The 13,376-nt window shown below is 46.3% G+C and overlaps 1 protein-coding gene across 1 annotated transcript in view; it reads right to left on the bottom strand.

The window, feature by feature from the left end:
- Positions 1-13,376, bottom strand: part of LOC123773774 (cholesterol transporter ABCA5) — a 567,017-nt gene that overhangs the window by 224,869 nt on the left and 328,772 nt on the right. Inside the window, exon 20 of the mRNA XM_045767705.2 lies at positions 13,063-13,241. Within this exon, the coding sequence (XP_045623661.1) occupies positions 13,063-13,241 (179 nt within the window). The remainder of the gene's footprint in view (positions 1-13,062; positions 13,242-13,376) is intronic.

Here is a 13,376-nt window from a genome sequence, read left to right as displayed (position 1 = left end):
GCAACGCGAAGTCGAGACAACAGGCTGCAACCTGCTACCCAAAGCAACACAATAATGCACAGGAGCAGACAAGTTCACAAAAGAACGGACGGCCAGGAACCTGTGCGACCTCCAAATCCTCTCGCCCGAAATGAATCCAAGATGTCACCAACACAGCAGCAAAAGCTGCAAACATCCGAACAGCACGGGTGCAAGGATAGATGGCAGGCTGGTAGACTTAAGAACCCTGAGGACAACCTGGGGGACCCGAGCCCTGAAACATGGAACGACGGGAACCTCATCAACCCAAAGAGCATCCCCAGTCACGACTCACAGGTAAGACGAAAGAGCCGCTACCGGACAACACATGACGTACCCCCGGCCGAACCAACCAAGCATGAGTAACCCAAGGACCCCTCCGGAAAGCAGCCGTCTCTACCATCGCCAGATGGACGGAGAAAGGCTGCAAACGTACAAACCTACCACCAGTACCAAAAGAGCAGGAACCCCTGCGCCGGAATAGAGCCAAAAGCTCCCCCGACCCGACCCGCAGAGGTCCATGCCAACAAAATATGGCCTTTGAAAAACAATCTTGAACCGAAGGGGCTACCACAAACTGAGGAGAGGAAGATAAGAGGGCACCCTGATCAAGTACTAGGATGGCTTAGGCGGTGCATGAGCAGGCCGGAGGTGAAACAAAACACGAGAAAGTGTACAGAACAGGGGCGGATGTGACGTCCACCCCGAATGCAAGCCAGAGCGGCTCCTTCAGTGCCAAACTATATGAGGCGACAGTAATAAGCATCTATTAACGGTCTTGAAAACCCAGGAAAGGACAAGAGAACCCAATGCGAAAGAGAAGACAACCTACGAAGAACAAGAACATGGCGAATAGAAAAGCCAGGAACGTCATACTGTCACCGAAACAAAGCTCGCAGGTGGGACACCATCAACGAAGCCACCTGATCACCATAGAGATGGTGATACACCCACATCATAAGACCAGACTCGAAGAGCCGAAGATAACCAAGAAGAGCTCTTGGTTACTTTCAGTGGGATGTCTCCGGTACTCTCTACTCATGTCTCGCACATTTGAGTTAAGCATCTTTATGTAATCCTTCTCATACCATTTTATTTTCTTCCGCTGAGGGTTACTTCGCCCAGGCGTACGGCGCGGAACTCTTAGACAGCTCTCAGTTTGGTGATTAAGGTCATCAACAAATGTGTCAATGTCTTCTGGGATTTGGTATTCCGTGAACCAGTCACTCATCCTGTTTATGAAGTGCGGCCTCATATCTGGTCTGAGTGATAACCTTTTTCTTTTATTTGTCTCTTTCCTTCTCTTGCTCATGTCGACGGTGGTAATCAGTGCCCAATGGTCACTACATAAACTGTGCACAATGTGTGTACTGGCATCTGTGTCCTGTGCATTCAGCAGGAGAGCATAGTCTAATCTTCCTCCTCTGAGGTGAGTTGGCTGTTCATCACCCAGGACTCTAAGGTTTTCACTTCCCCTGACAAAGAGTGACAGTTTCCGTCCATTGACATTGGGCTGATGACACTTGGCACCAAAGTGTGGGTGTCTGGCATTCAGGTCACCGACCAGCAGGGTAGGTTCTTCATTAACAAATTCAGGCAGTGTGTCAAGGTCAAGTTTACTCTGTGGCACATATAGATTGATTGTATGTAGGGCATTATTGTTTAAGTAAAGGGTTACTCCCAGTGATTCAAACTCATCCCCCATGTGCAGGTCATCAATAATCTGTGCGGGAATGTTGTTATTTACAAAAGTGATGAGACCCCGTTTTCTTTCCCCATGGGGCAGGGAGAACTTGCGATAACCGCTGAACCTTGGGTTGAAGTCATCACCTACCATCGTCTTCTGTAGCACTATGACGTCAGTTTGGTGTTCACGGATGTACTGTATGATGTCATTAATTCTATTGCAAACTCCATTACAGTTCCATTGCAGTATAGTGAGATGTTGTTCATTGTGATTATCCATTTTGAGGTTGTTTGTCATCAGTTGCACGTGTGTAATTATTATGTTCACATGTGTCATCGTGTATTCCATGGTGTTTGGTGTTACTGTGTGTACTGGTGTCACTGTGTGCACTGGCGTTACTGTGTGCACTGGTGTTACTGTGTACACTGGTGTTACTGTGTGTACTGGTGTTACTGTGTGCACTGGTGTCACTGTGTGTACTGGTGTTACTGTGTGCACTGGTGTTACTGTGTGCACTGGTGTTACTGTGTGCACTGGTGTTACTGTGTACACTGGTGTTACTGTGTGCACTGGTGTTACTGTGTACACTGGTGTTACTGTGTGTACTGGTGTTACTGTGTGCACTGGTGTTACTGTGTGTACTGGTGTTACTGTGTGCACTGGTGTTACTGTGTACACTGGTGTTACTGCGTGTACTGGTGTTACTGTGTACACTGGTGTTACTGTGTGCACTGGTGTTACTGTGTGCACTGGTGTTACTGTGTGCACTGGTGTTACTGTGTACACTGGTGTTACTGTGTGTACTGGTGTTACTGTGTGCACTGGTGTTACTGTGTACACTGGTGTTACTGTGTGCACTGGTGTTACTGTGTGCACTGGTGTTACTGTGTGCACTGGTGTTACTGTGTGCACTGGTGTCACTGTGTGCACTGGTGTTACTGTGTGCACTGGTGTTACTGTGTGCACTGGTGTTACTGTGTACACTGGTGTTACTGTGTGCACTGGTGTTACTGTGTGCACTGGTGTTACTGTGTGCACTGGTGTTACTGTGTGCACTGGTGTTACTGTGTGCACTGGTGTTACTGTGTGCACTGGTGTCACTGTGTGTACTGGCGTTACTGTGTACACTGGTGTTACTGTGTGCACTGGCGTTACTGTGTACACTGGTGTTACTGTGTGTACTGGTGTTACTGTGTGCACTGGTGTTACTGTGTACACTGGTGTTACTGCGTGTACTGGCGTTACTGTGTACACTGGTGTTACTGTGTGCACTGGTGTTACTGTGTGCACTGGTGTCACTGTGTGCACTGGTGTTACTGTGTGCACTGGTGTGCTGGTGTCCTGGTTGTGTCTGCTGACGTACCTCGGCAGTATGTGTTGCATCATCTTGCACCAGGCTCTGGCTGGCAGGACCTCCACTTGATAGACTCTGCCGTTGCAGGATTTGGAGGATTTGTTCCTGAGTCGTCTTAATCTGGCAGAGGGCTTTCTCAAGTTCTGTCTGCTTTTGTAATATTTGGTGGACGACTGGATGAGATCTTATCATACGGTCTAATATTGCTGTAACACAAACCTGAGTGACGACCTCCTGGGGGTCAGGAGTGCCTGGATGGGGAGGCAGATGGGAGACAGTGGAGGGGTCTGATTCATTGGTATGGATTGGGAGGGTAGGTGGTGGTGGTGGTGGTGGTGGTGTGACACCGTGGGTAGAGATTGAGGTGTGGGTAGGTGGGTTCCCTGGAGGGGGAAGAGGTGGGAAGGCCAAAGGGATGGGGGAGCGGTGGTGGCTGGCTACACCGCCCCCGCCCCACGCCTGATTCCCCCCCCCCCCCCACCCTGGGTACCCCTGTTCACTGAGTGATCACTACTCCAGACTGTTGTCGGTCTACTGTGAGCTGGACCCTGGGCTGGTCCCTGAACTGGACCCTGGCTTGCTGTAGTACTGTTAACGGTGCAATTCCCGCCCCCGTTCACTGGTCCACCTGTGGTTGGATTCGGTGGTTTCGAGCCCCGCCATGTAGGCCTCGCGCTGCAATACCTGTTCCAAGCATGGTGGGGTCACTTGCAGTTGGCACATTTAGGTGTTACCCCGTCACCCCCACCCGGTTTAAGCTTAGCCAAACACTGCTTGGTGTCGTGAGAGCCACTGCAACACCCACACCTAATTGGGCGATCACATTGCCACGTTCTGTGATCCCACCGTTGACAGTTGCCACACAAGGACGGGCTGCCAATATACCTCTCTACTTTGCACTCCCTCATGCCTGGAACTTTAATGACTTGGGGCAGGTCTCCCTTCCACAGAGCAATTGCTTGATTTTTTGGCCAGTCCCCCTGGTCCAGTGTTGCGCTCGACCCAAACAATCTGTTCATGGTCCTTGAGAAAATCCACGTCAACATGAATACTATAGTTCTTAATTATAATTTTAGTTTGTCTTGTCTGTGGGTTTGCTTCCAACAATTTAACATTCTTACCTTGATACTCAAGACTGGTCTCTGTTAAGTACTTCAGGGCACAGTAACCCTGCACCTGTGCACTAACATTGCCACCTACACACCTGCTCTCTATGCGATTCTCTGCTCTGTGGGCGCGGGCGGCCTCAACAATCCATCTGAACTTCTCTGCTGCTGTAAATCCCATTGCAGGAAAGATTAGGGTGTGCCACTCACTGTCTTCGTCTTGTCGTTGTTGTTGTTGAGGTTGCTGTTGCTGCTCACCCTGTCGCCGTAACTTATCCCGTCTCTTGCCACTTCTGCCTTGGACTAGGCAGTAACCTTCATCGTCTGTTGTAGAGCCACCTATACCAGTACTGTTGGAGAGCCCCGGGTTGGGATCTTCACCGGAGGGCCCCTGGTTGGGATCTTCACCGGAGGGCCCCTGGTGGTGATCAGCACCCGAGGGCCCCCGGCGGGGGGGGGGGGGGGGGGCGGTATGGTTTCCGGGCATGCACACCAGCCATGGTCACTTGTCACAAAGTCTTACTCCTCTTGTCAACAGCCATCTATTTGCTGCGGCTCACTTCATGTCACTTGGGTGGTATGTTTTCAGCACTGCACTCTGCCCTACACAGACACATGTACATATAGACACCTACAAGGCACAAGGTTTACACTCACACGTAGTGTAGGGGAACTATATGGGGTGTCCTGGCAGTCTCTCATGTAAACACACTAGTCGCACACACAAACCGTGACCTTGGGTAGGGAGGGCACAAAGACTATTTTTCATGCGCGTGGTGCCCAAGGCTCCAGGTACTCTGGGGCGGCTCACCTACCCCACTACTCTCCCCTCACCAGGCCTCGATATTACCACATTAACAATTACTGCCTTAATTTCTGGCCAATCCACACATCCAGGGCCTACCACAGTTGGTAGGAGGGGCAGTGCACACTTAATAACGCTGTAGCTCACCTATTTGGCGCACTGAAGACTAGACCTTAGGCCTAGGCCTATGTCAAACAGGAGGATGGATACATTCTGCCTGCTCCTCCTCTAGCTTGAGGGTTCCTGTTTGTTTGTAGTGATCATATCACCTCTTTTTCTTCTGTGTTCTAGTTTTGGCATATTTAATGCCTCTAACCTCTCCTCGTAGCTCTTGCCCTTCAGTTCTGGGAGCCACTTAGTAGCATGTCTTTGCACCTTTTCCAGTTTGTTGATGTGCTTCTTAAGATATGGGCACCACACAACTGCTGCATATTATAGCTTTGGCCTAACAAAAGTCGTGAACAATTTCTTTAGTATATCGCCATCCATGTATTTAAAAGCAATTCTGAAGTTAGAAAGTGTGGCATAGGCTCCTCGCACAATATTCTTTATGTGGTCCTCAGGTGATAGTTTTCTATCTGGAACCACCCCTAGATCTCTTTCTTTATCAGAATTCTTTAAAGATTTCTCACATAATATATAGGTTGTGTGGGGTCTATGTTCTCCTATTCCACATTCCATAACATGGCATTTATTAACATTAAATTCCATTTGCCAAGTGGCACTCCCTGTACTTATTTTGTCCAGGTCTTCTTGATGGGCATGACAATCATCTAAGTTTCTTATCCTTCCTATTATCTTAGCATCATCAGCAAACATGTTCACATAATTCTGTATACCAACTGGTAGATCATTTATGTAGACAATAAACATCACTGGTGCAAGAACTGAACCCTGTGGTTCTCCACTTGTGACATTTCTTCAGTCCGATACATTGCCTCTGATCACAGCCCTCATTTTTCTATCAGTCAGAAAATTTTTCATCCATGTTAGAAGTGTACCTGTCACTCCTCCAATATTTTCCAGTTTCCAGAACAACCTCTTATGTGGAACTCTGTCGAAAGCCTTTTTTAGGTCCAGATAGATGCAGTCAACCCAACCATCTCTTTCCTGTAATATCTCTGTTGCTCGATCATAGAAACTGAGTAAATTCGATACGCAGGATCTTCCAGATCGAAAACCATACTGTCTGTCTGATATTATATCATTTCTCTCCAGGTATTCTACCCATTTAGATTTAATTATTTTTTCCAATATTTTGACTATTACACTTGTCAATGATACCGGTCTATAATTAAGGGGGTCTTCCCTGCTTCCACTTTTGTAGATTGGAACTATGTTAGCCTTTTTCCACACATCAGCTACAACTCCTGTAAACAGGGATTCCTGAAAAATCAGTTGAAGAGGAATGCTGAGCTCAGGTGCACATTCTCTCAGAACCCATGGTGAAACTCCATCTGGACCAACTGCTTTGTTCTTATTTAGCTCCTTGAGCATTTTTTCCACTTCGTCTCTAGACACCTCTATGTGCTCTTTGTTGTTCTCTGGAATTCTTATTGTATCTGGTTCCCTGAAGATTTCATTTTGTACACTTTGGAACTTTTCGTTTAATGTTTCACACATTTCCTTTTCACATTCGGTGAATCTATTTCCCATTTTCAACCTCTGAATATTATCCTTTACCTGCAATTTATTGTTTATGAATTTATAGAATAGACATGGTTCTGTTTTACATTTGTTTGCAATCCCTTTTTTAAAATTTCTTTCTGCCTCTCTCCTCAATGCCGTGTAGTTGTTTCTCGCATCTTTGTATCGCTGGTATGTTTGGGGGTTCGGCCTCTTCCTGTATTGATTCCATTTTTGTGTCTTTTGGTCTCTGGCCCTCTCGCACTTTCTGTTGAACCAATCCTGTTTCCTAGTTCTGCTTCTCTGTTTTGGTATAAATTTTTTTGTGCCTTTATCATATATTTCACAAAACCTGACATACATCTCATTCACTTCCTTGCCTAGCAACAAGTCTGTCCAATTATACTCACTAAAAAAATTTCTAAGGTTGCCATAATGTCCTCTCCTAAAGTCAGGTTTTTCAATTGCATCGACCGTCATATTTTCTTCCAGATTATAAAGCATTGCATACTTTATTCCCAAAAAGACATGGTCACTTTTACCCAAGGGAGGAAGGTACTGAATGTCAAATATTTCTTCCTCCTTCCTGGTAAATATCAAATCTAGCATGGAGGGAACATCCCCTTTACTCATCCTCGTAGCTTGTTTAACATGTTGATACAAGAATGTTTCCAGGATGAGGTCTACAAATTTACAGGTCCAGAAATCTTCTGTTCTAGCTTGACATGCTTCCCAGTCTATGGATTTCAAGTTGAAGTCGCCGACTATCAACAGTCGTGAACTATCGTTATCCGCTCTCGCTATGATCTCTCTCATTATTGTTATAAGACCTTCTCGTCTACTATCTAGCTCCTCCTTTGACCATGTGCTGCTTAGCGGTGGACTATATGCATTTATGATCATTAGTTTATCATCCTCATGGCAGATCTCTAGTGCTATTATGTCAACTTCTTGTGGATTGGCAGTCACTATTTCGTTCACCTTTAGGTGTTCTTTCACCAGCACAGCAACGCCACCGCCTTTCCTGATTTTTCTGTCCCATCTCCAAATTGAGTAGCCCCTTGGGAATATGACCTCATTTAAAATAGCATCTTCAAGTTTTGTCTCCGTGAGTGCAACAATGTCTGGTGTCTGCAGCTGTATTATATCACAGTGTAATAGTCAAAATATTGGAAAAAATAATTAAAATTAAATGGGTAGAAAACTTGGAGGAAAACGATATAATATCAGACAGACAGTATGGTTTTCGATCTGGAAGATCCTGTGTAACGAACTTGCTCAGTTTTTATGATCGAGCCACAGAGATTTTACAGGAAAGAGATGGTTGGGTTGACTGCATCTATCTGGACCTAAAAAAGGCTTTCAACAGAGTTCCCCATATGAGGTTGTTCTGGAAACTGGAACATATTGGAGGAGTGACAAGTAAGCTACTAACATGGATGAAAAATTTCCTAACTGACAGAAAAATGAGGGCCATAATCAGAGGCAAGGTATCGGATTGGAGGAATGTCACGAGTGGAGTACCTCAGGGTTCAGTTCTTGCACCGGTAATGTACAGTGTCTACATAAATGATCTACCAGTGGGAATACACAATTACATGAACATGTTTGCTGATGATGCTAAGATAATAGGGAAGATAAGAAACTTAGATGATTGTCATGCCCTTCAAGAAGACCTGGACAAAATAAGTATATGGAGCACCACCTGGCAAATGGAATTTAATGTTAATAAATGTCATGTTATGGAATGTGGAATAGGAGAACATAGACCCCATACAACCTATATATTATGTGAGAAATCTATAAAGAATTCTGATAAAGAAAGAGATCTAGGGGTGGTTCTAGATAGAAAACTATCACCTGAGGACCACATAAAGAATATTGTGCAAGGAGCCTATGCGATGCTTTCTAGCTTCAGAATTGCATTTAAATACATGGATGGCGATATACTAAAGAAATTGTTCATGACTTTTGTTAGGCCAAAGCTAGAATATGCAGTTGTTGTGTGGTGCCCATATCTTAAGAAGCACATCAACAAACTGGAAAAGGTGCAAAGACATGCTACGAAGTGGTTCCCAGAACTGAAGGGCAAGAGCTACGAGGAGAGGTTGGAAGCATTAAACATGCCAAAACTAGAAGACAGAAGAAAAAGAGGTGATATGATCACTACATACAAAATAGTAACAGGAATTGATAAAATCGACAGGGAAGATTTCCTGAGACCTGGCACTTCAAGAACAAGAGGTCATAGATTTAAACTAGCTAAACACAGATGCCGAAGAAATATAAGAAAATTCACCTTCGCAAATAGAGTGGTAGACGGTTGGAACAAGTTAAGTGAGAAGGTGGTGGAGGCCAAGACCGTCAGTAGTTTCAAAGCGTTATATGACAAAGAGTGCTGGGAAGACGGGACACCACGAGCGTAGCTCTCATCCTGTAACTACACTTAGGTAATTACACTTAGGTAATTACACACAAAATGTATAAAAACATACATATATTCATGTAATTAAAATTGAAAAAATAAAATAAAGAAAAGAAAAAGACAAAGTGCCGACACATGGGCAGAGAGCACCACGCTGGCCAGACGAAGAAGGCGCCAAGTGAGCACGCAAGACTCCGGGTCAAGGTGTCAGTGACCCAACAGGCAGCATGACAGAGATAAAAGTGGCGACTGTCACCCGGAGACAAGGGCACAGCAACCAACGAACCCGCATAAGATGGGATGGAACCCAGAAGACACATCCTATAGTCCACTGAGCCCCGACAGGGTTTTTCCAGGGCCCGTAGGCTGACTGCTATGGGAAGCCCAGGCAAGGTGTTGCTAACTGGTGAAACACCCATAGCTAACAAGGGGTAGATGCAACACTGAAAACCCCTGCAACGTGTACAATCACGGGGGTCTAGCAGAGGGCCACCAAACACTACCAGTGAAACTATAACCACACTAGGCAGACCCCCACCAGGCAAATGAAAATAAAATCCAGAGAAAAACCCTGCAAAAGTACATCGTTCCCAGAGGCAACAGGAACCGGTCGCCGCTTAGGTGGCAGGCCACGCAACACCTTGACGCCCTAACCAGCCCAATACCAGTCCCTACCTAAGGCCAAACAAGGGCCCCAAGCCCCAGCTGGTCCCAAGGGTGAGGCAAATGCCGAGCAGCAAGAACCTCTATGGGAATGGTTCCCGAATGCCCCAGGGAAGATAACCCTGTCACGTAGGGGCAGTACTCACAGGGCGCTTAGGGAAGGAAGCCCCAAAGTGCATGCAGCTCCGGTACTGATGAGGAACATCTGGCCATCGAACAACACAAAAACACAGCAGTGAGCACTACGAAGGCAAACACCGCCTAGGAAACTGAGGCCAGAAAAGCGTCTGTCCCAGTTGACATTAGCTTACGAACTAGAGTGCTTTGCAGCCAGTGTGGTGAGGTCCGGGGAGAGCTGCGCGGACGAGTGGCATGGGAGTAGTGTGTTACATTTGCTGCTTGTTTGCTTGTTTCCTTGGGATTGTAGGGAGTTCTACCTCTCTGTTCGTTTTTTGTTGTTAGTTTCTTACCATGTGGGGTTTGTTTTGTTATGCCTACTTTTCTGGGTGCTTAACCCCAGTCGATAGCAAATAAGGAAAAACCCCAACCACAAGGGGGTTTTCCAGGGCCATTGCTCCCTGAAACCTCTCTGAAGGAGCCAGGTTCTGGCTCATGGTCCCTGGTAGGTCTGAACTCTAAGGCTAATATCCTGGTCTAATATAACATACATTAGCCCGATAAGCTCCAGGGAGCTGTAGGGGCTCCCCACAGAAAAATAAAAGAAAAACCTTGCAAAAGTACACTGCCACCAGAAGGAACAGGAATATGGCCGCTGCGTAGGAAAGCAGGCAGCGCAGCACCTTGCACCCCCAACTAGCAACAACACCACTTCCTACCCAAGGCCAAAGGCCACAAAACCCCAGCTGGCCCCAAGACAGGGTAAATGCCAAACAGCAAGAACCACTATGGAAGTGGGATCATGAAGGCTCTATAGAAGGGAACCCTAGAACCCAAGGTTAGTACTTACAGTGTGTAGTCACTGTAGTTACACCTGGCCACCACACCACAAGTAGCAGAAAAACACCACAAAGACTGCCAAGAAATCGACACCATAAATGACTTCCGCCCCCATATCTCATCAGCCAACGAACTGGAGGTGTGAGTAGCCGGCGCGGGGAGACCGGGGCTTCCTCCTCACCCTTCTGGGTAGGGCGGTGCGGTGGCGGTGTATGATGTTTCTTTATTTAGATTGGGAGAGTTCTGTTTGGTCTTAGGTTGTAATTTCTTACCAAGTGGGGTCTGTTTTTTATGCCTAACTTTCTGGGTTCCTAACCCTGGTTGATTACAGACAGCAAATGCCCCCAACCACATTTGGGTTTCCATAGGCCATTGCTCCCTGTGCCTCTATGAGGGAGCCAGGTTATGGCTCGTGGTTCCCAGTAGGCCGAACTCCAATTGACTGATGCCCCAAACTAATATATCGTATATCAGTTCAATAGCTCCAAGGAGCCAAAGAGGCTCCCTCACAGAAAATATCTCCAAAACTACGGGTCAACTTGTCCGCCGAACATAAAATGTTACCCTTTACCACTGAGAGATAAACAAGTGAAACACCTGGCCTAACAATCCTTGTACACCACTTCTTATAACTCTTGCAACCCATCACAATTATTTAGATAATTTCACTTGTGAAAGTAACAAAATTCTTCAGCAAACTGGTGAGGGAGGGAGGGAGGGAATGAGGGAGGGAGGGAGGGACGTAGGCAGGGAATGAGGGAGGGAGGGAATGAGGGAGGGAGGGAGGGACGTAGGCAGGGAATGAGGGAGGGAGGGAGGGAGGGAGGGAGGGAGGGAGGGAGGGAGGTAGGTAGGGAATGAGGGAGGAACGCAGGGAGGAAAGGAGGAAGCTAGTCAGTTAGGCAGGAAGGGAGGGAGGGATGGAGGCAGGGTGGGCATACCTGGTTGGTTGGTTGATTTCCTTCCTTCCTGATTTCGTTTCCTCTCCTACTTCCTGCCAGGCAGGCTGGCAGGAAGGGAAGGAGGTTGGGTGGGGCTGGCTGGCTGGGAGGGAAGGAGGAAGGGCAGGGTTGCAGGGTGGGGCAGGCAGTGTAGCGGGACTGTCTGGCCCAGGAAGGAGAGTGGTCAGGGCGGGGCAGCAGGCAAGCAGGGTGGAGCGGTTGCTGGTTGGCAGGCTAATGAGAGTGGGCAGAGCGGGTGAGGATGGCTGGTTGGCTGGTTGGCTGGTTGGCAGGCAAAGGAGAGTGGGTAGAGAGGATGAGGATGGCTGGTTGGTAGGCAAAGGAGAGTGAGCAGAGCAGGTGGGGCTGGCAGGCAGGGAAGGAGGGTGATGCAGCGGCAGTTAGGGGGCGAGGGTGGGTGGCAGAACAGGAACTTTCTGCCCACAACATTCTGGGTTGAAAGGTAAGTACAATACCAGTCAGCTGATGAATGCTTAGTCATACCATGCTACACTGTGTGGTCATATTGTTCTCAAATGTAAATGTATTCCAACTATTTAAAATATACCACAATCTTCAGTAATATGATTGCTCCAGTATGATATCTTGCTAATAACACAGGCAAATTACAGTGCAGATGATGGGATAATTAACAATAACATCTCTCAATTGACTCATTGCATGGAAGCATTTGACAAACTTTCAACCTATTCACTGCTCACCAATGCTAGCCTCGCTGCAGGCTCAATTTAAAATTGTGGAATTATGTTTCATATCAACATTTACATTTGATGTATATATTTGATATATACATAAAATAATGATATAAAATATCAAACACTTAACTAATAAGAATAAAGAATAAGTAATGTACAGATAAAATACAGTACAGTGTGTCCTCGCTTGAATGAACTATATGGGGCAAGGTCAATTCGTTCATTGCAGAATTCATTCTACCCATCAGCCCCAGGCAATCCCTCCCCTCCATGTGAAAAGAACAGAGGTCCCATATCCACTATAGACCAAAGATTGCCTGTCCAACCATCTGGAAGTGTATCTAGTGAGAGATTTACTGCTGTAATATAGTTTCCATTGATATCATCAGGGTTGCAAATATTCTAAGTAGAGGCTTCTTTTAATGTGCTTGTTTGCTTTGTGGCATGACATTCTTGGTACACTGTACTCTGATTCCCCAGGCTGCTCCTGGCCAAATAGTCATATAGCCCAGGTTGTCTCTCAATGTCTGGTTGATTCTAAGTTGTTGAATAAAAGAGCTCTAGAGTGGTCCAAAAGAAAGGGGTATTTCATTACATTCAAGGCTAGATTTTTCAGGCAGGAATAAGACATGGTTGAGGTATTGCACAACAATCTGTATTGTAAAAAGACGGTTAAAATACAAAACAAAAATTTACAAGTTTATGCATTCAAAGTATCTTTACTGGGAATACCTACCAAAACAGAAAAAAATTAATCAACTTACCAGGGACTAATTGAAGAGGTTTATCTGACACTTCTATATCTTGAGAACCAGCCAGGGCAATTGATGCAACAACAAATGCAAGGGGCAGAACAATTAAGAAGATGACAGCTAACACTTCCCGAGAGACATTAATAAAGCGAACCTTTAACAGGGCTTTAAATGTTCGCCATGCATCACGCCTGATGAATAAATAAGAATAAAATTAAAGGTGTTCTTCAGATGCAAATTAAATAAGATGTATCGGTCCGTCCTGGACCATTCTCAAGTCGATTGTGAATGGTCCAGGACGGACCGAAACGTCGTCGTCCCTTCAA

This window comes from Procambarus clarkii, chromosome 72, assembly GCF_040958095.1.
Source record: "Procambarus clarkii isolate CNS0578487 chromosome 72, FALCON_Pclarkii_2.0, whole genome shotgun sequence".
In the NCBI taxonomy this organism is placed as follows: domain Eukaryota; kingdom Metazoa; phylum Arthropoda; class Malacostraca; order Decapoda; family Cambaridae; genus Procambarus; species Procambarus clarkii.
The sequence above is the reverse complement of the archived record's forward strand: the minus strand, read 5'-3'. Positions and strand labels throughout refer to the sequence as shown.